Source organism: Rhinolophus hipposideros (assembly GCF_964194185.1).
Source record: "Rhinolophus hipposideros genome assembly, chromosome: 11".
NCBI lineage: Eukaryota > Metazoa > Chordata > Mammalia > Chiroptera > Rhinolophidae > Rhinolophus > Rhinolophus hipposideros.
Window position 1 is genome coordinate 54,506,208 of NC_138057.1, and position 24,137 is coordinate 54,530,344.

A 24,137-nucleotide genomic window follows, 5' to 3' on the forward strand; every position below is an offset into this window, starting at 1 on the left:
CCTCCTCTAGCCCAGGATCCATTTCCGTATGCTTTTAACAACTGAACTTTCCCAAGAAAAGATCCGTTTTCACCCCTTCTGTTTCCTCACTTTCCCTTGGCCACCAAATCTGCTATCAACAGCGGCCCCCACGTCCCACCAAGTTCTTGCTCATTCTCTTCAGTCTCCTGGACTATGGGCCTTTGACCCTGTAAGTCTCCCCTTCTCAGCACACAATGTCACCTGCTTCTTGTCCCTTTCTCCATTCCTTCCAGGGCAGCTGCACAAGGCTCATCCCTCTGCACACTCTCTCCTTCAGCACTCCAACCCATCCTTGGTCTTTTCCTTACTCAGCATGGCTCCCAGATCTCTCTCTCCTGCCCAGACCTCTACTGTGAGCTTCAGGCCTGCCTTTCCTCCTGCCTGGTGGGCAGTGTCACCCGCATATTTATATCAACGTGTCCAGAACCTACCCTTCTCACCTTCCACCCAGAGGTGCCTCCTCCTCTCTTCTTGTTAGTTTTCTCATCAGTTCTGGTAAGTCAAGCTGGGAATCAATATTATTACTTTTTCCTTCAAGCTGGCTTTTATTTCTCAACGTTGTCTGCAACCCAACATAGTTGGGTTCCTAGGCTGGGAAGCAATCCAGGGTCCTAGTCCCCAGCTCCGCTTTGGCTTTCCGAATGACGTTGGACAAAGGGGAACTTGGTGAACCTGTTGCCTCTCCCATACTAGGAAAAGCGACCACTTACGGAAAGCTAACTGAAGTCCAAGCACTGTGATCAAGGTTTGCTACACTTCTTCCCCTTGTGAGGTGGGTTCTATATAATTTTCCCGCTGCAGAGAAAAGGGCAAATGACATTCAGAAAGACTAACGTGTTCATGATCAAGAGCTGGTTACTGGCAGGGGCTGGGCTGGGCTCCGCACCGTAATTCTCAATCCAGAATCCGTTTCTTTCCATTACACTGTAGGGCGCGCTGTCCCCACGCCCTTGGAAGCTAGACTTAGACTACGCCCCGCGAGGGCAGCCGTCAGCCTTCCTCGGGGAATGTTTGTTCACCGGTACCCGTCTAGATCCTGCGACGGTCCCGAACCACGCTTCCCCACGGCGAGCCAACACGCCCAGCCCGAGACAACGCCGGGCGCCCTCCTCCCGCGCTACCGCCCTCCTAACGGGTAGCTCCGCCTCCTGCCCCGATTGGCTGGCGGGAGAGAGGCGGGGCCCAAGGATTGGCTGCGCAGAGGCCGCGGGCTGACGTGGCGCGGTCGACGTGAGCGCCTGCAGAGCTGCGGACTGAACTGAGCAGAGGCGGCGGCGGCCAGAGCCAAACGGGGCAATGCCGCTGGAACTGGAGCTGTGTCCTGGGCGCTGGGTGGGCGGGCAGCACCCGTGCTTCATCATTGCCGAGATCGGCCAAAACCATCAGGGCGACCTGGACGTGGCCAAGCGCATGATCCGTATGGCCAAGGTGAGGGGAGCGCCCTGGAGGAGCAGCAAGCCGGAAGGGTGCGGGGCCTGGGGGCGGCCGGCCTGGGAGAGGGGGTCCCGCCACCCGGCTCTGTACAGGGGCGGGGCCGCGGGGAGCCGGGACCACTTCCCTCTGCCTCTAGCTTGCCAGAGCCGGTTCACAATCTTTCCAATTCTCTTTTTCATCCCTCCACCCTGACTTGCAGTTGCCTCCCCGACCGTCCCTTCTTGGTGGCAGAATGATCTTCCTAAAATACAGATTTGATCAGGTCGTACCCCTGCCTGGCACCTTCAGTGGCTCCCAATTACCTGTAGGTAGAGTTGTAGCCCTTCTCCAGCGTATTCAGAAAGAGTCAGGAGGCTTTGGCTAGAAATAAATGACAAAGATTTATTCACGGGTCTTGGAATAAATCAAATACATCAAGGGTCTTGGAGTTTGGAAACGCACTTAGGCAAAAACCCAGACGTGTTCCAAAGAAGAAAGGAAAGTTAAGGGTTCTTATAGTAAAGTCACATCCTTGAGAATAATCAGTCCTGCAGCCTTAGCACTTGGCGTGGACCGGGACACGTCAGTTGGATGTCAGGTTGTCTGGGTGATGGATGCCAGGAAGTCTGGTCATGTCCTAAATCCTTTAGGGAATAGTCAGCGAGTTATCTGCAGGTTTGATGTATGTCGGCATTGACCCAACGAACCACTGTACAAGGTGTGATTAAACAATACGGTGAATGTTTAAATAAAAAAAAATATTACAGTAAAAGATACATTGCCATTAATCCCCCTCATAATACTCCCCCTCATTTTGAGCACACTTATCCCATCATTCTTGACACTTTCTGAAGCAGTTTTGAAAGTCCTTTTTTTGTGTCTTTAGTTGCACTGTCTTGGCTGCCTCGATGTCCTGAATCATTTTGAATTTGGGGAAGAGCCAGAGGTCGCATGGTGCCAGATCTGGTGAATAAAGTGGATGAGGACACACCGTAATGTTTTTATTTGACAGAAATTGCCATGTACCAGAAGCGATGTGTGCCACAGAGTGTTGTCATGGTGGAGGATGATTTATGTCACACTTTAAAACACACCTTCTCGCAACTGTAGTTCACACCCGACTGACTGCACCAAACAAGTTGAAACTTGTCACACACTGTTACTAACGTTTGACATGCTGCTTCCCGTATTGAAGATCCCTGCCTTTCCTGCCTTTCCGTTGGATGGCCCTTGGCAGCAGCATTCACCGTATTTTGGGATCACAATGGAAAGGCTCCGTGCCACATATCACTTCCGGTACAGCAATTTCTGTCAAATAAAAACATAGTGTGTCCTCATCCATCTATTCGTGAGATCTGGTACCCTGTGACTTCTGGCTCTTCCCCAGAGTCAAAATGACCATGAAAGGTAAAGGTTTTGAATCAATTCAGGACATTGAGGCAGCTACAACAGCACAACTAAAAACACTGAGGAAAGAGGACTTCCAGAATTGCTTCAGAAAGTGGCAAGAACGATGGGATAAGTGTGTTCCATGTGAGGGGGAGTATTTTGAGGGGGATTAATTACAATGTGTCTTTTACTGTAATCAAGTTTGTAATTTAAACATTCACTGTATTTTTTGATCACACCTCGTATCTCTAGGTATTGATGCAGGACTGGAAAGTTCAAAAATTTAAGTTCCCAGGCAATTGAAGATAGGAAAAAAAATCATTTTCCTCATGCGTCAACCTTTATAATACTAATAATTTAGCGGTTTGGTTAAAATGACTCCATATTATTTTTCTCTGTCTTCACTTTCCTCACCTTTAACATAGCCTTCAAGACCTTGATGACCTGGCCCCTTCCTACCTGTCATTTTTCATCTTACACATCTTCCAGTGACACTGAATTACTTCCCGGAATTTTTGGAAGTTCTGGAAGTTGCTGTGGTCTCTCTCCCCTGCCATTTGTTGTGTTTGGAATGTGAACTGTTCAAAGGCCGGGACACTGCGTTCAAATTTTGACTCCAGCACTTACCAGTTATGTGAACGTAGGCGAGTGACTTACTCTCTGTGAGTCTCAGTGCCTCATTTGAAAACCAGACTTGATAATAACAGTACTTGCCTAAGAGTTGTAAGGATCAAATGAGATAACTCATGTAAAGCTCATAGCATAGTACTGGGCACATGAGGTTCAATACTGTCATGTTCCACATAACGATGTTTGGGTCAAAGAGATGCAGCAGTGGTCCCGCGAGTTTATGATGGAGCTGAGAAATTCGTATTGCCTAGTGACACTGTAGCCATTCTAATGTCATAGGGCAATGCTACTTATATGTTTGTGGTGATGCTGGTGTAAATAAACCTGCTCAACTAGTTACATAAAAGTACAGTTGACCCTTGAACAACGTGAAGTTAGTCCCCCACTCCCACCCCGCTGCAGTCAAAAATCTAAGTATAACTTTTGACTTCTCACAAAACTTAAGTGACTCTCCGTATCCACAGGGGATTGGTTCCAGGACCCCCGCTGATACCAACATTCTGGATATTCGCATCCCCTATTTAAAAATGGAGGAACAATGCACATAGTCAGCCCTCCTCGTCTGTGGCTTGGTTGAGTCCGTGGATGCAAAACCTAGGGATAGAGAGGGCTGACTGTATATTTATTGAAAAAATTCTGCATGTAAGTGGACCCACGTAGTTTAAACCCATGTCGTTCAAGGGTCAGCTGTATAGCACCATTATGTACAGTACATAATACTTGATAATAAATGGTTACATCACTGGTTTTTGTGTTTACTATACTTCTTATCATTATTGTAGAGCATATTCTTTATACCTATTTTTTAAAAGTTTGCTGTAAACGTGTGCTGTGCCAGCAGCAGCTTCGTACATCTATTTGTGGTTTTTTTTTATCTTGTTTCTTGATTGCATCATTTTATCTTGTGCTTGATTTGCTCTTGTGTTGTTTTGTACAGTAACACGCTGTATAGGCTTGTAGCCAAGGAGCAAGCAAGGGGCTACACCTGGGTATAAAGTAGGCTGTGCCATCTAGGTTTGTGTAAGTACACTCTATGCTGTTCACACAAAGGTGAAATTGCCGAGGGAGACATTTCTCAAAAAATATCCCCTTGGATGACTGTAACTGTTCATGATTAGGTTTTATCTTACTCTTTCAGGACTAACTGCTTTTATGGCACCTACTGAATCATAAAAATACCTTTAAAGAGTAACAGTTGCTAACATTTTTTAGTGCTTATCCATCAGCTAATTGGGCTAAGTGCTTTACATGTACCATCTCACTTAATTCTTACAATGGTGCGGATGCTGTTGGTCTCATTTTAAAAGGCTCAGAGAAGACAAGTGACTTGTCCAAGGGCACACATCCAGTGAATAATGGATTTCAGAGCTTTGCTCCTAGCCACTGGGCTCTGGGTTTTATATTGTAACATTGTTTTCTAAGGGGAAATTCCTGCTCTTCATTAAAGGAACAACCTGTTTTTCTGAGGTGTACCCTCTGAATGCTGAAGTTGTAAAAATACCTAGAGGTGTTAAAGACATGGAAATAAATTTACATTTTTTTCTCTTTTCCTCTTTTGATTTTGAAAGATTGTTCTTCGGGGAGAGAAGAATGAAGAGGTTGAGGATAAGTTATAGTAGAAAGCACTGGACAAGAATCAGATATCATTTACTAGCTGAATAATCTTGGGCAGGTGACTTTTCCTCTCCAGACTTCAGTTTCATTTGTTTTACAATATGTAAATTTTAAATTTAAATTAGTGGAATTTTTTGAAATGTTTATGTTTTAGGATTCTTTTTTTTTTTTGTCTTAGTTGCCAAATGGAGTCACATTTTCAAGTTAGTTGTCCAGTGTGTTATGTACAGGCTATATAATGAATGTGTTTGCGATTTTAAAAGTTGAGTTCATTCAATTATTTTTATTAAAACAAAGCTTATTGTATATATTAAAAGAAAGCTTATTATAATTAGAGATTTGCCAGCTGAATATACTTTTAACTTTCAAATTTTGATGCAAAAGGAGCATCACACCTTGGCTCGTCCTGGAGTTCTGCTGCTTGTTTTTTTGCCAGTAGAGAAGTAAAACCTTGAACAAAGAAACCACGAGTATAATAGTAAAACAGAGACAGTAATTGTGTTTTTCTGAATCTGGAATTCACCATAGCATGATACAGATAAGGAAATCACTCATTTTTAGGAAAGAAGCTGAAAAGAGAAAAAGGGGAACCCATTCTCAGGTTACCCCTGCTGTCCTGTGGAATGTAGTAGACTTTTATCTGACCTTTATGTTGTCTTTAGTAGTATCTGCTCCTTCACTTTTATCATCTTCCTGTACAGGGAAGATTTGCCCAGATGAAGACAAGCTTTTTAACTTCTTGAGGGTTAAGTTTACTTCTTGAGATAAAGGTGAGCAGCCAAGGGAGCCTGAGGGACACTGTGAAGACCTCCACCTTAGCTTGCTGGAGGTCTGGGCGTAGCCTGCGTCCAGGCTGCAGGCTTGGGCTAGGATACATATGGTCTGCAGCCTTTTGGAAAGCGGTGGCTGGCTCTGCTGGAGACTCATTGTGCCCTCTGGTCAGCTCACTCTGAGCCTTGGGATCTTCATCTAGACAATGAGAACTGTGTTACCCAATGTCACTTTCAGTTCTAAGGTTCTTTGAACTGCTTTCCAGTGTCAAGTCCTGACTATGCCATCTTGTGATTTTCCCAGGAGTGGAAGCAGCACTCTTAGCGCAAACATTTCTGGAGTCAAGGTTCTGAACAGTATGAATACCTCTGTGTGTACAGAAGTGTCAGGAAACTGAGATATTAGAGGAGTTTCCTTAATGTTTCTATTGAGTGTTTTTTAAAAACAATTTTGAGAGATTGGAGGCTGAGTGGCAATAGAATTATAGCTTTTATAGCTAGACAATCCAGCTTTTCTGTTATAGCTTCTGTTCAGTCAGGCTGGGGCATTTCTAAGTTTCGTTTATTTGCTTTTTACCCCAGAACCTCTTGTTCAAACAAGATATCATGCAGTAAAGCACAAGTGCAAAATGGCTAAAAGCAGAATTATTCCTTTGTTTCCTGCCCTGGTAAGGGGCTCCTCAGAACAGTTATAGGTCCTGGAGCTAGCCCAAACCAGTTATTTGTATAGATAAAGAAACTGAGTCCAGAGACAGGAAGTGATTTATGCAAAAGTTAGGGACAGATTCTGGGTTTTTTCTCCTAAATTCTAGTCCAGGGTTCATTTGACTATCCTCTGCTTAGTTACACAACTTAATAGCTTCCTAAATTGTTTTATTAATTATTTTTAATATTACAACATAAAACAAAGCTCCCTAAAAAGCCGCATTGCCTTTTTTCCTTTTAAGGGAAAAGCCCCATTCCTGACCTTTGCTTCCTTTCAGACTTTTTGCTTCTCCTGTTCCTTGTGTTTGGAGGTTCTTAACACCTCTGTAAATCAGTGTTGTTTTTAAAGATAATGATGTCATAGCAGTTGCCCCAACATTTCTCTTCTCTTTGAGAATCCACGACAGGTCATTGAAAAGAGCCCTAATCTGTGTTGCAGGAGTGCGGGGCTGATTGTGCCAAGTTCCAGAAGAGTGAGCTGGAGTACAAGTTTAATCGGAAAGCCTTGGAGAGGCCGTATACTTCGCAGCATTCCTGGGGGAAGACGTATGGGGAGCACAAACGCCACCTGGAATTCAGCCATGCCCAATACAAGGAGCTGCAGAGATACGCCGAGGAGGTTGGCATCTTCTTTACTGCTTCTGGCATGGATGAGGTGAGCCCTCTGTCTCTCTGCCATTGGCCACTTTAGCAGACCCAAGGGGCAGCGGGTGGTCTGCTGGCTTTTGGCTTAGAACCAGCTCCAGCACTTGCTCACTTTAGATTTTTCTGTGCTTTCTGGACCTAGAGCTACCCATGGCATTAATCAGATAAACACCCAGCTAAATGGAAGGCCAGAGGCAGCAGCGGCCCGAGGAGAGTTTGTGGGAAGAGCACCATAGTTTTCCAAACAACTTATGTCCGGGAGTAAAGCGCAGCCACTCCGGAATCTGAGTCCCTCAAGCTTGTGGCAGACCCCCACTGGGCCAGTTTTCCCTCAGTGAGAAGTGGCCTGGAGTCAGGAAAAGTCAGTCCTGACAGGTGTTTACCCTTGCTGAATGGCCTTGGCTGATTTGCGTGAGGTGGCATTGGCGTCATCCAGAAGGGAGTGGCACACAGGATGGCCATGCTGACATCCTGGAAGAGTCTAGCTGGTGCCAGGTCTCGGGTTCCATCTGCTCTGTGACCTGCCCCTTCAAGATTCCTTCATGTGCTCTTTTTTTAAAATGTAAAACATTTTTAATTGTAAAAAGAATACCACAGAAAGTTTAGAAAACAGGATAAAGGGGAGGAAAGTGACCCATAATCCCTACATGGTATCTCTTTTTATTTATTTCCTCCTGAGGTCTTTTTATATGCTATTTTATTACCTGGTTTTTATATTTGTGAATATTTAGTTCCACGTATGCTTTTCCCAGTTCACATTGTACCACAAGCTTTTACCCATAGCTTGATTTTTTTTCCAGCTTTTTTGAGATCTAATTGACATACAACTCCCCACATGCTTAAAGATTTTAATGGCAGTGTAATATTTATTTTGAAGATTTAGAATGTACCTAACCATTTCTCTACTTTTGGACATGCAGGTTACTTTCAGTTTTTTATGCTTATAAATAATAAACTTTGCAGAAATGGATCACTAGATGAAACCTAAGAACATTTGTGTGGCTCTTTTTTTTTTTTTTTTAAAAGAGTTGACAATTTTATTTTCACATTTCACAATACAAATGAAAATTGCTTTTTTTGTCCCACTACACCCTTCCAAAACTATTCTCTTTGATAGGAAAGGGGGAGCGAGTCTTCCTTGTCATGCTATTAGGAAACCCAGAGTCCCAGCACCGTGAGCTCCTGGCAAAATAGAACAAGTCATATAGAACTGTTAGAAAGAGGCTCCCCTCTTTCCTTATCTGTCTGGTCGAGTCATTCCTGGCCGAGTGGGTACCATCATGGGACGGGCAGGAGGTCTCATCATTGGGGGCCCTGGCATCATTGGCATGTGGCCTCCCATTGGTGGCCTCATTCCAGGAGCAGGTCCCACAGGCATCATCCCAGGAGGAGGAGGGCCCATCATTGGCATCATGGGAGGACCCCCCATGTGGGGTGCTGGCATCATACGGAGGCTGGGGGGAGGTGGGATCATTGTGTGTGGCTCTTTTAATCAACCAGAATATTTTAAGTGACCCCAGTTCATTCTCTAGGCGTCTGACCCTTTGTGCCACAGTTCCAATCCCAAAATATGTCTGTAAATTGAGTCCAAAGAAGCATAAGTTTAGCGTAGGCCATTGGTAGTTTAAAAATGGGTGGCATGGCAGAGAACCTGGGCCTCTGGGAAACTTGACAAGTCTAGGCTTCTGTTCTGTAGTCTAAATTCATTCCTTCATTCACAGGATTGATAAGCATGACATTCTTCAGATCCAGTTGTATGTTTAACGATCATAATTTCCTACTTTTAATTATATGTTACAGTTTACAAAATGTCTTCACATACAGTAATATGGTTTATCCTTGCTGTGCCCCATTTCACAGATGAAGAAACGGAGGCTCAAAAGGGCTGGGAAGTCTGTACAGTGTCACACAGCTGGGAAGGGGTTTTGAAGGCAGATGTGAAGCCTGGCTCAGCTTTCTACTGTCCCTCAGCTACCACCTGGGCGTCAGTCCTGGTGTGTGTGGCTTCCCAGCACTTAGCAGAGCTTTGGGCTTCCCCTCTTGTCTTTGCCGCTCTTACATTGGTAGCTGCTAGATAGTCTCTGGGCCTGAGAGCTGCCCCAGGGACAAAGGGACAGATTCTTTAGGAAAACCTACCTAAAGAGGTTGCTTAAAGCTATTGCTGGTTTTTAAGCAATTGAAATGGTCAGCCAGGGGCCTCACTCCATGTCCAGTTCCAAATCTGAGAACTGGGTTTGCCCAAAGTCAGTACGAAGTGGTGACACATCAGAAGGGAATGGGTAAGTCACGTAGGTGTCCACAACAAAACCGACAGCCCAAAAAGATATTTCAGGGATGTCACTGTGCTACTCACAGCCTGGGAGAGTTTCTGAGATTGTGTACGGTGTCCTCTAAAGAAAGAGAATTGTTTTTTAACAGACAAATCAGAAGGTTTGCCTCTGATTAAATAGTGATCTATCTATATTGTTCTTTCAAAGACCTACTGTTCTTTCACAGTGCTGGTCGACTGGAGGACAGCAGGATGGAATTCAGGCTTCGTGGCCTGGGAGCCAAGCATCCTGGAACAGGGCATTTTTCTGATGCTACCTTACATAGTACTTCCTGCGGGAATTCTTCCTGTGGCCCTGCTTGGTGCAGGCCGCCACCGCCCTGTTACGTTCTCCTGGTGCTCTTTGCTTCTGTAAGGATGTGTTAACTGTCGCTCCTTCCTAGCTGACTGTTAGTCCCACACGTCCCCAGTGCCTGGCGTGTAGTAGAATGAATGAATGAGCCAAACTAAAGAGCTAGTGGCTTTTATCAGATCCTGAAAGGATCTGTAAGTCAAAAAAAGGTTAAATAGCAAAGAATGTGGGTCTTAGGATCAGAAAGAGGTAGGTGTTGTTTCTGGTTCTGTCATTAACTAGCTGAGTGATCAAGAATAAGAATCTTGAACATTTCTTGAGTGTTTCTGATACACCAAGTTCTGTGCTAGGTGTTTTTAGTGTATCAACTCCTTTATTCCTCTTAACAACCCCTTGAGAGAGGACAGTTGTTATCCCCATTTCACAGATGAGGAAAGTAAAGCACAGAGATGGTGTTGATAGCTACTGATCAGCAGAGGCTGATGTGGACCCATGTGGACTCAGGTGGTCTGTAGAGCCTGCCCTCCTGACCACACTCTTCTTGCATCTCTCCACGCCTGTTTCCTCATAGGTAAAGGGCACGGGGGTACAATAAAAACACCCAGTATGCAGGCTTATCCTGTGGAGTAGGTGAGACCATATATGTAAAGCACACGGCTCAGGGCAGGATCCTCTCTGGTCTGTGTGTTCACCACCGTGACCCCAGATCCTGGCACAGTGTCGGCCCATAGTATGTGCTTAGTAAATACCTTGCTAGAAGGAAGTTCATACCCAGGATATGGCATTGTTTTCATTACTTGCTTGTTTTGAGTACCATTGGGTTCCGAACCTTGTGGGATTTCTCTTTGGCAACTGCCTGTAGGACTCAGACACTCAGGGACAACCAAATCCTCATCCATACAGGGCAGGTTTGGGTTTAGGAAACTACTAATTGTTCTTGTGCCAAATGTGAGTAGACTTAAAATTCCTGGGCAAAACTTTTGATATGAACTGATTTACTAATGAGTCATTAAGGAGACAGATTGTCTTGCAGGAGCCATAAGCGGGCTCTAGAGGGAATTTCCAAGGAAGGGTACAGTTGGACCCCTCGTATTGTCTTGGGAATAAGTGTACAGCCTTTCCCAGAGTAATTACTTTGAGAACCACTTTCCTTTGGAGGACTAAGTCCTGACCTGTGTGTTAAAAATAATTAGTCTCAGTGGTTTAGTGATTCCCCCACACACACACCATATAGTTGCTTCCTCAAGACACTGTTTTCCTAAAACCTGACCATACCTAGCATTGAGTCCAAAGTAAGAAGAAATGGAAGAAACGTCATCCGGGAATTTCACTGCAGTGACAGCTAAAAACAATAACAAACCAAAATAACAAAAAATAAACAAACCAAAGAGTATGGCCGTGGTTCTCAAAGTGGTTCAGGAATTCATGAGACCTGTCAGAAGGTCCCCAAGGCCCAAATATCTTTGTGATGCTCAAATGTTATTTGCCTTTTTCACTGCCTCTCTCTCGCAAGTGTATAGTGGCATTTTCCAGGGGCTGTAATGTGTGATGACAGCGTTCCTCTGCCAGTGGTTAATGAAAGGTGTGCGGTATGTTCTTGTTTGCCTCATGACAGTTTTATTGACATACCGTACAATTCACGCAATTAAAGTATGCAATTAAAGTTTTAGTATATTCACAGAGTTGTGTGACCATCAACACAGTTTTAGACCCCCAAAAGGAAAAACTGTACCCATTAGCAGTCATTCCACATTCTAATTCTCCCAGCCCAAGGTAAGCGCTAACCTGTTTTCTGTCTGCAAATTTGCCTGTTCTGGACAGTGCATATAAATAGGATCAGACTCTGGGTGGACCTTTGTGACCGGCTTCTTTCCCACAGCATCATATTTTCCAGGTTCATCCATGTTGTAGCGCGTATCAGTGACATCTGAATAAGATCAGTGGACTCTGTCGGTGTCACTTTCCTGGTAGTTTTGTAAGATGTTACCATTGGGGGTTACTGGGTGGAGTGTACTTATGATCTGTCTGTGTTATGTCTTATAGCTACGTGGGAAACTATAATTACAGAACGAAGAATCTACATAAACAAAAGCTCTGTAGAGTCCTTAGTAATTTTTACGAGTGTAAACACCAAAACGTGGGGCCCCATGCAGAATGGCGCACCCCCAGGCTGTGCTGTCCACTGGTCAAGTGCATGGACTCTGGGGTCAGATGTTGAGTTTAAGTAAGGTTCTGCTTGTCATTCTGGTGTGTCGTGGTGTCATGTGGAGGTTATTGAACCTCTTCGTGCTTCCGTTTCTTCAACTGTCAAGTTGGTTAGTACCTGAGCCCATCTTATAAGGTTGTTAGGAGGATTAAATGTGAGCATTCCTATGAAGCATAGCGCACAGCCAGCACTCAGCAAACAATAGCTATAGTTGAGGAAAACAACCTAGGCCGAGGGTCGGGACATCTGGCTTCTTGCCCTGCTCTGCTCTACGTTAATCTAAGTGTGAGCTTGCAAGTCCCGTCCCTGCTCTGGGCCTACCATTTCCTCCTATGGATGTGAACAAACCACTGTCCAAAATCTCTCCCAGCTCTGATGTGCTGAGCCATCGTAGGACCAGAGGAGACATCACTACAGTGACTTAACACCTGGAGTGAGGACTTTCCTGCTCAGTCCATGTCCCCAGGCACCTGAGCTCCCAAATGCGGACTCAGGAGAGAAGGCACCTTCTTGCATCTGTGAGGCTGCTTAGGAAAAGTCACTTTAGGTTATGTGTTCCCAGGTGGCTTCAAGGTGAGAAGCAGGAGCAGTTAGGAGATCGACAGGAGCCTAGGTGTTGGGAGTTGGGGGCCGCTTCTTTGCCTGTACCCCTTTGGCTTCCCAGGAAGCACTTCTGTTTGGTGTATAGAATGTGTGCTGTGCAGCCATACGAGTTCAGGTCCAAGTGCTGACACTTACTATGTGGGCTGGGGCTCATCGTGTAACCTCTGAGCCTCAGACGTCCCTTCCGTAAAAATGGGGTAATAAAGATGCCCACCCACAGGGCTGTGGTAGGATTCAGTGAGATAAGACTGTGGGGTCCAAGGGTAGTGCAAGACCTGCGTCCACTGCTTGATGGCTCTTCTGTTACTTAGAACCCTCTGGGGTTTTTCTGCTCTACACGACCTGGGCAGGGAGACTCCTCTGTCCTAGGAATGCCATTTGTTCCCAGCTGGTCTCCTGACTGACTTGGGCACAGGCAGTGAGGGGAAATGCATTCTTAAGAGCCTTTACAAGAGTTAATTTGCTTTGCCAGCCAGGCCCTTTTGCTGAACTTGCATGTCCTGTCTGCCCAGCCGTTAAAAGTGGGTTGGTCCCTTGTTCCGTGTTTACCTGGCAAGTGGCTTTGGGTATTTAGCCACCCTAATTTCCTTATGGACATAAGTGCTTCTTTTCTCCACTCTGCATGCTGTCCTAGGGTGTTCTTTGTTTGCTAAGGAAAGGTAAGGGTGTGGCAGACCCTCAGGACACCTGGTCAGAAGCTGCACAGGGTATGTGGACCTGGGCTGAACCGAGCAGAGCCTTTGGTGTTAGTGGAGAGTTCTGTTCAGAAAGCCCATGGAGGCTGACCATGGAGGTGGCCCTGAAAGACGCGCTGCCCTCACACACAAGTGGCCCATCCTAGGAGAGCTGCCCTCCCAGCACCACCTCCAGTGTACCCTCTTTCCTCCTCCTTTCCTTTCCTTTCCCAGCACTGCAGTGGGCCCCCCTTCCGCGCCCTTCCCTGCTCCTTCCCCCAAGGCGTGGTGCACTCTAAGGGCATGGGCTGAGGGCAGCTCCCCCTCTCTTCATTCCTCACCCTGAGCAGCTCTCCAGCACCCCTTCTTCTCCCAGTCATCACCATGGGCTTCTGTTTCCTTTCCTACAAGATCCCAAAACTAAGGGGAGTGGAAGGGGCTTTAGAAAAATCCCAGCTCCTCTCTTCTGTTACCTCTTAGATCAGCGGGCCCCAAAGTTTCTCACAGGACATGAAATGGAAAGGGGATTCTGGGCACACATTGTCAATCTTCATTAATGAATTTAGAATCAATAAAGCCCCTCCCCCCAAATAAACAAGAGTTCTGAATTGAAAAGCTTGGGAAACACTGGGGTAGAAAAAGCTGGACAAGTGTATTTACTGGGACCCTGTAAGAGGGAGCTCTGGCAATGTAGCATTTCACCCAAACCAGTTTTCTGGTGGGACCCTTTTCTGTGTATTTCACCCAGTTGAAAGCCTAGGGAGGGTCATACTGGCTAAGTTCTTTTCGGGCCAATTCCTTTCAGGCCTTTTGCTGTGGGGTGGGTGGGAGGGGACATTGAGAGGCTGCCTGGCTGCGTCGCATCCCTAGCTAGAAAGGGAATGGACAGCTGGGTGGGCAGCTCTAGGGGAAGCCAAGGAGCCCACAGAAAGAAGGGGGCCACTGGAGCTGATGCAGCCACTGGAGCGGGGCCCGGCAGGGAAGGCTAGCATCACCCCAAGACTGAAGTTGGCGCCCTCTTCAGAGATCAATCTGAAATGACAGTTTTCTGAATGGCCACTAGGTGGGGATGGTTCCCCAGGAAGACTGCAAAATGATGCGAGTCTGTCTATTGCTTCCCAGCAGGGATTTGCCCCTTTTTCCTCACTTGAAAAGTGTGGATTTTACAACTTCCATAGGTAAGCTTTTATGAAGTGTTTTTTCTGCATTTGATCCTTCCTTGCCCCTGCTCGCTCTGCACCTCTCCTGAGTGGGCTTATACATCTCTGTATGCCCTTGGGGACTTTTCCATCAGGAGCCACCCTCTCACAAATTGAAAATTATATAGAAGAAAACTTAACATAGGGGTTTCCCTCTGAAAATATTTTCAGACCTAGCCCTCTGAAAATAGAAAATACTTTCTTTATCTGCCAGATAGCGTGAAAAGGGTGAGAAAATTTGACTTTGTTCAATAAACATTTAAACAATGTTTTTCAGTTCCATTCTAGGGCTGCTTAACAGTGTGAGACACATAAACAGGAGAGAGTGAGCTAGAAAAATACGGAAGGGGAAGAGATAAGTAGAAGGGAGGAGTCAGCAAGAACTGCAGCGAAGGTGGCTTAGCACACTTGGAGGTAAGTGGCGCTCGGGCCACACTGGTCAGCGTCTCTTGGACAAAGGGGGTTGCAAACTGCCATTGAACTGTTCGTCGGCTGGTTCACCTCTCTATATGGATCTCCAGCAGCTCTAACAGATACATTATTACAGGACTTACATGGGAGGAAAATTATCTTCTGAGTGCAGCCACCGTGATTGGAGTAGTTCGTCACCTGCTAGGAAGATGGACGAAGCTCAGGCCCCAGGGGGTTGATTTAAAGAGCCTGTGGCAGAATGACCTTCTCACACTGTTCCTTGACACCCCGGTGCCCTTTGGATTTTCAGGCATGGTAACCTAGCTCCTTGCTCCTCAGAGGGTGATTCACAGAGCAGCAGCCTTGGCATTGCCCAGGAACTTACTAGAAATGCAGACTCTCGGGCCCTACCCTAGACATTCAGTCAGAGTTTGCATTTCATTCGAATGAGATCCCTGGGAGATTCGTGTGCTGAATTTAAAGCATGAAAAGCACTGACCTAGCTCATCACGTCTTCCAGACTCACTTCTGAAACCTAGGCAGTATTCTAGGAATAGATAGAACAACTTAGATGTGTGGGAACATTCCAGGACATTGATTCTCTCCACTTCTGATTTTCAACTTCAATTTTTTAAAAATAGTAGTAAGTGGTAGTTTTTCAGGTTCTTGTACTTTGCCAGCAAACCGAGATTTTACTCTTTAAACTGTAAGTGGTCCGATTTCCTTCAGCCTGCGCTTGCTGACACTTGCCAGTCTCCTGAGTCTTACTGATGACTCCCAGATAAGGAGAGTGGAAGGCCCTAGATAGGTGACCTCAAGCCGTGATGTGATGTCAACGCAAAGAGCGACTGAGCGTCCTTTTTTCCGGGGGTGGCATGGTTTGAGGTCTGAAAGGGCTTGGATTTGACGGGCCTGGCCAGCTCTGGATCACTGTGTCAGGGCTGGGCCAGAAAATGCTCCGTTTTTCCCACTTTTGGCAAGGACTGAAATGGCCTTTCTTCCTGGCTTTTGGTCCTGTGTAAAGGGTAAGGCCTTTGAGGGGTGTTCATTTTCTCACTTGCCTTCACTGCCTGGTTTTCTGGGTCAAGATTAGGTCCTGACCCGTTTGCATTTGTTCACTAGGCCCTGGGGCCCCAGGCCCCTGGGGAAGATCTGGCCAGGGTTCTGATTCTTTTCCAGTTTGAGTAGCCAGCGAGGGCCAGCATACAATGTTTGCTGGACAAATGGATGGGTGGCTGTGAATGAAAGAACGTTTGAATTTGAATGAAATCTTGGACTGCTTTCAAACGTTGTTGGGAGCACTCAGTCCCTCTTGCTGGTGTGAGGAGGGGATTTCCTGTTTCTATGTGGCTCCTCGCCAGTCTTGAGGGCAGTGATTTTGAACAGAGGTGAAAAAAGCTCCTTTGATTTTTGTAGATGGCAGTTGAGTTTCTGCATGAACTGAATGTTCCATTTTTCAAAGTTGGATCTGGGGACACTAACAATTTTCCTTATCTGGAAAAGACAGCCAAAAAAGGTGAGTGCTTAATTGTTGTCATAAAATCTGGGGGAGTCCAAACCATGTTTTTATTTCTTTAGTGTTAACTGAAGGAGTCTCATGAAAACAGACTTTATTTAGAAATCTCTTTTCAATTGACATGTACTTCTACTTTTTCATGTGCTGACTGGAAAGGGAAGAAATTAAGGATGACAGTGGTTACAAGAATGTAATTAAACATTAGTTTTAATTTATAACACATTTTATGAAATTGAGGATATGACACTATGTATAAAACGTATTAGAGGAAGCTCTGTCTTTGAGAACTCTTCTGTAGGTGTACTATCTAATGTCTGCACATTATAGTTGGTAAGGTGGTTTTACAACACGAATGATCTCATTTGATTCTCACAACCACCGGGGACTGAAGCAGCTCATATAATTATGATGCTTTAGACTTACGTCATAGATGAGGCGTCTGAGACCTCACAGCCAGTAAGTGGCAGCCGTGGGCCTCACACACAGTCGTGCTCTTTAATCTGGGGTCTGTACTGACCCTACCCCACCTCTTAATCCAACGAGATGCTCCTCTTTCTCTGAGGAGTATGAAATTCCTCGGACTCCTTCATTCAGTTCACTTCGCTAGATGATAGTGTTGGCGGGTGAGGGGCGTCTACAATAACCACGGTCGAGGGCAGGAACCCACCAAGCTCACCTCTGTTCCTCCACAGTGGCTGGCACAGTGTTTGAGAGATGTTTGTGGAGGTCAGTTGAATGATGAGACCAGCAGTTGGGGTGTGCTTGAGGGAGACTCAGAACCCCTAAAGAGAAAGTGACGGTGGTGTTGGTGTTGGGTCACTCAGGCCGCCCAATGGTGATCTCCAGCGGGATGCAGTCGATGGACACCATGAAGCAAGTCTATCGGATTGTGAAGCCCCTCAACCCCAACTTCTGCTTCCTGCAGTGCACCAGTGCATACCCGCTCCTGCCAGAGGACGTCAACCTGCGCATCATCGCGGTGAGCTGGCGGGAGGGCCGTTATCTCCTTGGGCCGCTGCAAAATGGCTTTTATTGGACTATGTACTGTGGGGAAAATGTTGCCTTTCTACAGCCAAAATTCTGACCACCCTTGATGTGCTTTGGTTTTTTGTTTGTTTTTGTTTTGTTTTTTTAATTAAAGTTTATTGGGGTGACAATTGTTGGTAAAGTTACGTAGATTTCAGGTGTACAATTCTGTATTACATCATCTATAATACACATTGTGTGTTCACCACCCAGAGTCAGTTCTCCTTCCATCACCGTATATTTGATCCCCTTACCCTCATCCCTCACCCCCCCCCACCCCCGCCCTTGACGTGCTTTAATTGGAGCACCCTGTGACAATCTTGCAGTTATACAATCAAGTTAGAACCAACTGTGAAGCTCAGGGAGCAGATACATTCTAAAGAGGGTGATTATTCATTAAATGTTCTTAAAACCAATCTTAATTTTGCACAGTTTAGAGTTTAAGGTTTGTGCTCGCTTCGGCAGCACATATACTAGAGTTTAAGGTGGAATCTTACAGTTTTGGATATTCATTTTCTTTGCTCATGTGTAACGGCCATCAGAGGTTCCTCTTCTGTGAATTGCTGGCCTACACCCTTTCTTAGTGCATTGTCTTTTTTTGTATGTTTGGTAAAATGCACGTAACGTGAGATGTACCATCCTAGCCATGTGTAGGTGGACAGTTCAGTGGCGGTAAGTACATCCACGTTGTGCCACCACCACCACCGTCCATCTCCAGAACGTCATCATCCCAAACTGAAAATCCACCCAGTAAATACTAACTGCCCATTTCTCCCTCCCTCCGCACCTGGCAGACACCATTCTGTCTTTATATATTTGACTGCTCTAGGTACGTCATATAGGTGGAATCATACAGTATTGGTCCTTTTATGTCACCTTCTTTCACTTAGCATGTCTTCAAGGTTCATCCATGTTATATAGTATGTGGCATCACTTCATTCCTTTTTAAGGCTGAGTAACAGTCCATTGTGTACATATACCACATTTTGTTTATCCATCAGTTGATATACATTGTGGATGTGTCCACCTTTTGGATGTTGTGAATAATGCTGTTAGGAACATTGGTGTAAAATATCTTTTTGGTTTTTTTCATATTGAATTGTAGGAGACCTTTGTGAAACTTCTGGCTTTTTCTGCTCTGTGTTATGTGCCAGCTCTGTTATTTTCTAATTCTGAGCATCCCTGAGGCTCAGACTAGTTACAGTGATGGCCTTGAGGGAACTGGTTGGAATGACAGCCTTGAGGGAGCTTTTCCTTGCCCAGGATTTGTCTACTCAAATTCAATCAGTTTGTAGATGGTGAAGTCTAGTCCCAAAGGGAAAAGAACTTACTCGCCTGGGATCTCACAGTAGCTCGGTGGCAAAGCTGGGACTGGAGTCCTTTGTCTCTTACTGGCTCAAGCCAGCTCTATCAGTTTCTCCTGGTAGCATCTGAAACTTAACTTAATTAGGAATGTATGTATGTAATTATCATACAAAAACATTATAGTAATATTAGTGTAATTCTAAATATATGTATATACGAGGTGTGACAATCTAAATATATGTATATACGAGGTGTGACAATTAAGTTTGTGAACTTAATTATCTGACCTCATATACACACATAATCCTGAAATTGCAATTAACCGGTTTCATATTTTCCTTTCAGTACAGTATTTGACATTTTTTGTGATAATGTAAGCTTTTGTACATGTTGTTATGAAGTCTTCATATTTAACTTTAAAAAATTAACCTTTTTTTGAAAACTGACAGATCTTTTTGCTTAAACTTTCTATCCCTCCCAGTTGATAGTCTTCTCTATTTCTAGCCACCTCGAAATAATGTTATTTTTTAAATTTAAATGATTTTTAGAAATTCAAACAGCTTTGTATTACGGAACATAGAAAGTAAACATCCTCTGTAACCCCATCCCACAGAGATAACCATAATCAACAATGTAGTATCTGTGACTCCAAATACTTTTCTTGATTTTCTTTCTCTGTGCAGCATGGTCCCGCTTTCCTTCCCTTTCCCCCCACCAGCCCCGACATGCAGTCATGCCTGCTCTCTTCATACCAGGGCACAGTGAGCATTATAAGTTGCCAGCCCTCCCCACCTCGGGCCCACCCCACCATATCACAGCGGTTTGAAGCCTCCAACCCAGCAACGTGCATTCCCTTGTGCATCTCGTCCCGTAAGCCTGCTTTTCAAGACCTTTGCCACTCAGCTGTCCTCATCTTTTATTAAACCCCATCTGGGTCTTTCTACTGTACTTAAGCTTTCTGGTCACCCTCACTGACAAGGCTCACTCAACTTAGCATGTCTTTTGTTGCATTCAGTGAATTATAGATAACAAATTAATTATTTACCATTTCCACCAAAGGATTGTTCGGAGACTGGGCTGTATATATTATTGATGGTGATATTTGTGCATATAACACACTTGCTTTCAGCAGCTCAGGCTAATTAAATGTGACAGGTGCTTTTTGGATGAGTTTAGGCATTCGCCTATAGCTCTGCTGTCATTCCTGGCGGTTTGCACAGTGTGAAACATTCTTAAAATGCATTCTTGATAACAATAGCCATTATTTTGGGGGCATTTACAGTGTGCTGAGTGCTTTTCACGAATTTACAGCAGCCCTCGGCAGGTAGTGTTATCCCCAGTGAGGAGAGGCCCGGGGAGCCCAGTATCTTGCTTGCAGTTGCACAGATGGTGAGCGGCTAAACTGGACTCTAACCCAGGTCTGCCTGGCTCTGGAATAGACGCATCAAGCACCACAGTAGTTAATCTTTTCTTTTTGTTTTAAAGGAATATCAGAAGGTCTTTCCTGACATTCCCATAGGGTATTCTGGGCACGAAACCGGCATAGCAATATCTGTGGCTGCAGTGGCTCTGGGGGCCAAGGTTTTGGAGCGTCATATAACTTTGGACAAGACCTGGAAGGGGAGTGACCACTCAGCCTCACTGGAGCCTGGAGAGCTGGCTGAGCTGGTGCGGTCTGTGCGCCTCGTGGAGAAGGCCATGGGCTCCCCCATCAAGCAGCTGCTGCCTTGTGAGAGAGCCTGCAACGAGAAGGTGGGTGCCGCTTGACCGTGCCAGGCTCCACTGCTCTGAGGGGCTGTAGTGGGCTTCCCTGCCCGGTAGTCAGGACCAGCCCTGCCTGAGCCCAGGCCTGCTCCAACCTGCTGAGTCTCTCTGGGCTCAGATTAGCAGCGGGAGAAACGTGTCCTTTCAGGCGACTGTAGCAGTTCCCCTGACCACCTAGGATCATCTTATAATTTCTGACTAAGTCTGTGAAGCCTGTGGCCCCAGTTTCTAGACTCCAGGAGATGTAAGGGGATGGTGGTGTCCAGGGCCTTATGAAGCACGCAAGTCAAGTCTGGGGTCCCTTGAAGTAGGGTAAGTCTTGAGAAACATTCAGGGCTTCTGTGAGGCAGGGGGAGAAGGGCCTGTGATATGTCGAGGGATCCCTAATCGGGGGAGGCACTTGGTAAATGGGGGCAGTGGGTTGTCTTGGCGTTGGTGGGTGGCTGGCGGCAGCAGCTTGTCTTGGGGTTGATTGGTGGCTGGTGGCAACGGGTTGTTGCAGGGGGTGGGTTGGTGGGAGGTGATGCGACTATTCCTTCAGGAGCCGTTTAAGCTGTGTAGCATGGACCTTCACACAGAGGAAACGCTGAGGCTCACTGCCTGGCACACTAACCATGTCGGCTTCTCGGAAGCTTGGGCCTGGACGGACCTTGGCCTCTGAGTCATAAAGCCAGGCGTCCCGGGTTGCCAGGAGTGCACACGCCTAGTCTGCTGCACGCTGGCTGGGTCGAGGCAGAGGTCAGCCATCAAGCGTGCATGGGGAATGCTGTCGTCTTTTATCCTAGTGGGGACCCACTCACTCCCCTCCAATCAAAGCTGCATATGCCTCAGGAAATTACAGTCATAGCCAAAAGAAACAAACTCCTTGATAGAGGAAAAGGGGAGAGAATTATACCAGAAACCAGATGAGAGTTGCGCGTTTAATTTGGTTCTGAGTCTCCTGGCTTCCCGAGCAAACAGTGAAATATAACAGGATGCGTAATCTGATAATCATCCATGGACAGACATTTTGTCCTGGCACTAAATTCCAGAATTGATTCCTTGGCCCTGATAGGGACGCTGTAGCATAATCTAATAGATAATTTACCAACATTACGGACAAGACGTAGAAATGCTGGTCGTGAGCTTCAGGTATCCTTCAGTCTGCTCGCCTGCCTGTCCTGTCCATCCTAGGAGGCCCCTTTTCCTGTCTTCTGAATAGCGGTTGTACTTACCATCCTGTGAGCCCTCCATATTCCTATTTTACTGAGCAAGGTGACTGCTATATTCATGTCCCTTGAGAGCAGTGGGCAGGAATGAGGAATCCTAGGTTCTCATCCCAGCTCCCTGCGGCCTTGGCCAACGTGCCTGCCCTCGGTGAGCCTCAGTTTCCCCATGTTTAAAATGAGATCTTGAATGAACTAAATGATGACAAAAGTAAATGACATAATTTTCACTTACCAGGAGCGTTCTGTGTTCCAGGTAGGTTATACAGATTATTACCAATCCTTATTGTCGTCTGACAAGTAGAGGCACTGTTAGTTCCCATTTTACAGAGAAACCCAGCCACAGCTGGGGACCAGCTGACTGGGATATGGACCTGACTCTGTTTGGTGACATTATCTGAGCCCTTTCCTTTGCACTTTATCGTGAAGGCCCCTCTTCTGAGTCTGAGTCCACCCTACGTTGGCTGAGTCCCTTCCAGTGTGAGATGCTACTCCGTGAACCGAGGGGGAGAATTTAGTCCCTGTTCTCAATGTACCTTGTGAACATTGATCAGGGATCTTGGGTATAAAGCAATGTGCACTAGTTCCTTTTGTGAGACTGGCACTGAGTCTTCATTTTATCCACAGCTGGGCAAGTCTGTGGTAGCCAAAGTGAAAATTCCAGAAGGCACCATTCTAACACTGGACATGCTCACTGTGAAGGTGGGTGAGCCCAAAGGCTACCCTCCTGAAGACATCTTTAGTCTGGTGGGCAAGAAGGTCCTGGTCACTGTAGAAGAAGATGACACCATCATGGAAGAATCCGTAGAAAATCATGGCAAAAAAATCAAGTCTTAAAATAAAGTGCCATTCTCTGAATTCTGAATTGCCTTGCTGGTACTGTTGGGTATGTCTGGGTGAGGTGGGGCAGGAGTGGTGGTCTCCAGAGACCTGGCTTTCAACCACTAATAGACAGCAGACATTTGGGGGCCATGCCCTGTGTCAGACCTGTTGGAGGGATACAAGAGAAAATACCACTACCTCTGCTTCAGGTTGGCGGGCCCAGAAGGGGAGGTGGGCTCAAAAGCAAATCATCACCCTCCAGTTGTGTGGATGCCAGAGGGCCGAGCACTGGCTGTATGAGTCCTCTCCTTTAAGCCTTCATTCTAACTGCCCACAAAGCCAACACAAATGACCTAAAATCTCCTTTCCAGACCTCCAGCTGTCTCTCTCCATTCCCTATTCCCTGCCCACCCTGGGACTCTGTCCAGTTAGCTCTATGGTGATCATTTGGTATTAGAGCAAGGGTTGGTCAAAGGGTCTTGCAGGCAGAGAAATGCCCAAAGTACTCATATCTCTGGGAGGAAAGAGAGGGAAATGATATTCATTCCTTATTTCAACAGATATGGAGGGCCTACTATGTGCCAGGCCCTGCTTCATTTAGGTCTTGAGAATATAGCCCCTATCCCTTCCTCATGGAACTTCCATTCAGATGGGGACAGGTGCACAATAAACCAAGCACATAGTAAGTAAATCAGTCTGATAAAGGTGACATGTGCAATGGGGGGGAAAAATAGAGCCACGTAAAGGAGATGGGGAATGTGGGGCTTGGTGTATTTGTAGGTTGTGGCGACTCTGAATATGGTGGTAATGCTGAAACCAGTCCTTCTATAATCCATAACGAAATAATAAACCCAGCTAATAAAAAAGATCGCTTTTACTTCCTTGAACTTTTCACAGAGATCCCACGTTATATTCCCCTTTGTTCTTTGAATCAATAGAGATTAATTCTTTTCGAATGTATTTTCCAATTCCTAACCTTTGTTTACTGACCTTGTTTACTATAACTCGTCTCATTTCAAAGTGTTTGAGTCTCTTTTCAAATGCATACATTAGCCTTTTGAAGCTTCTTGTGAGTGTAGAACCTCTCTCACAGGTCGATTCCCAAACAGTTTCTGGAAAAGCACTCCTGTTTGTAGGTGGGGTGGGATAGGAATCTCGGGAAAGTTAGAACAGCCCAGGCTACTCTGTAAACCTCTGGTGGGTGTCCCTCACACAGCAGGAATCAGTGAGGCTCAGAGATGGAAGAGCCCCTAAGGTCACAAATCTTAACTCTGCCTTTTGTGTAGAGGACTGTTGGAAAGAACTGTGAAGGAGGGCCATTGTGTAGAACACACTTCCCACCAGGGCACAGAGAGAAAATGAGAGCCTGTGTTTATGGTATGTGCGGGTAAGGTACGGGACTGCCCTGAGGGTGGAAGGATTGATGTCGGCATACCTCTAGCCCGTTCAGGTTGGGAAGCTCAGTTCTAGAAGACATCCCTGAGCGCCTGCCAGGTGGGAGATACAGTGCTGAGCCCACAGTGAGGCAGCAGACGGTCTCTGTCGGAGAGTTCACAGCCTGTCGGATGCAGTTATATCCACAAACAGAATCCCATGTG

At 45.9% G+C, this 24,137-nt stretch overlaps 2 protein-coding genes across 3 annotated transcripts; one reads left to right on the forward strand and one right to left on the reverse strand.

Annotated features, from left to right (window-relative positions):
- The first annotated feature begins 1,234 nt into the window (after positions 1–1,234).
- NANS (N-acetylneuraminate synthase) lies at positions 1,235–22,580 on the forward strand. 2 transcript variants are annotated; one of them, XM_081066394.1, is made up of 6 exons: positions 1,235–1,449; positions 6,982–7,197; positions 16,318–16,417; positions 17,242–17,396; positions 20,234–20,500; positions 22,345–22,580. In XM_081066394.1, the coding sequence occupies exons 1-6, from the start codon at positions 1,318–1,320 to the stop codon at positions 22,552–22,554; spliced, it is 1,080 nt and encodes a 359-aa protein (XP_080922520.1). In that variant the 5' UTR covers positions 1,235–1,317; the 3' UTR covers positions 22,555–22,580. The 2 variants fall into 2 exon arrangements, with proteins under 2 accessions (XP_080922520.1, XP_080922521.1); XM_081066395.1 differs by having other exon boundaries at positions 6,982–7,161; positions 22,345–22,579.
- On the reverse strand, positions 8,284–8,813 carry LOC308504892 (uncharacterized protein). The gene has a single exon (XM_081066396.1). The coding sequence runs from the start codon at positions 8,659–8,661 to the stop codon at positions 8,425–8,427; it is 237 nt and encodes a 78-aa protein (XP_080922522.1). The 5' UTR covers positions 8,662–8,813; the 3' UTR covers positions 8,284–8,424.
- Positions 22,581–24,137: the final 1,557 nt, after the last annotated feature.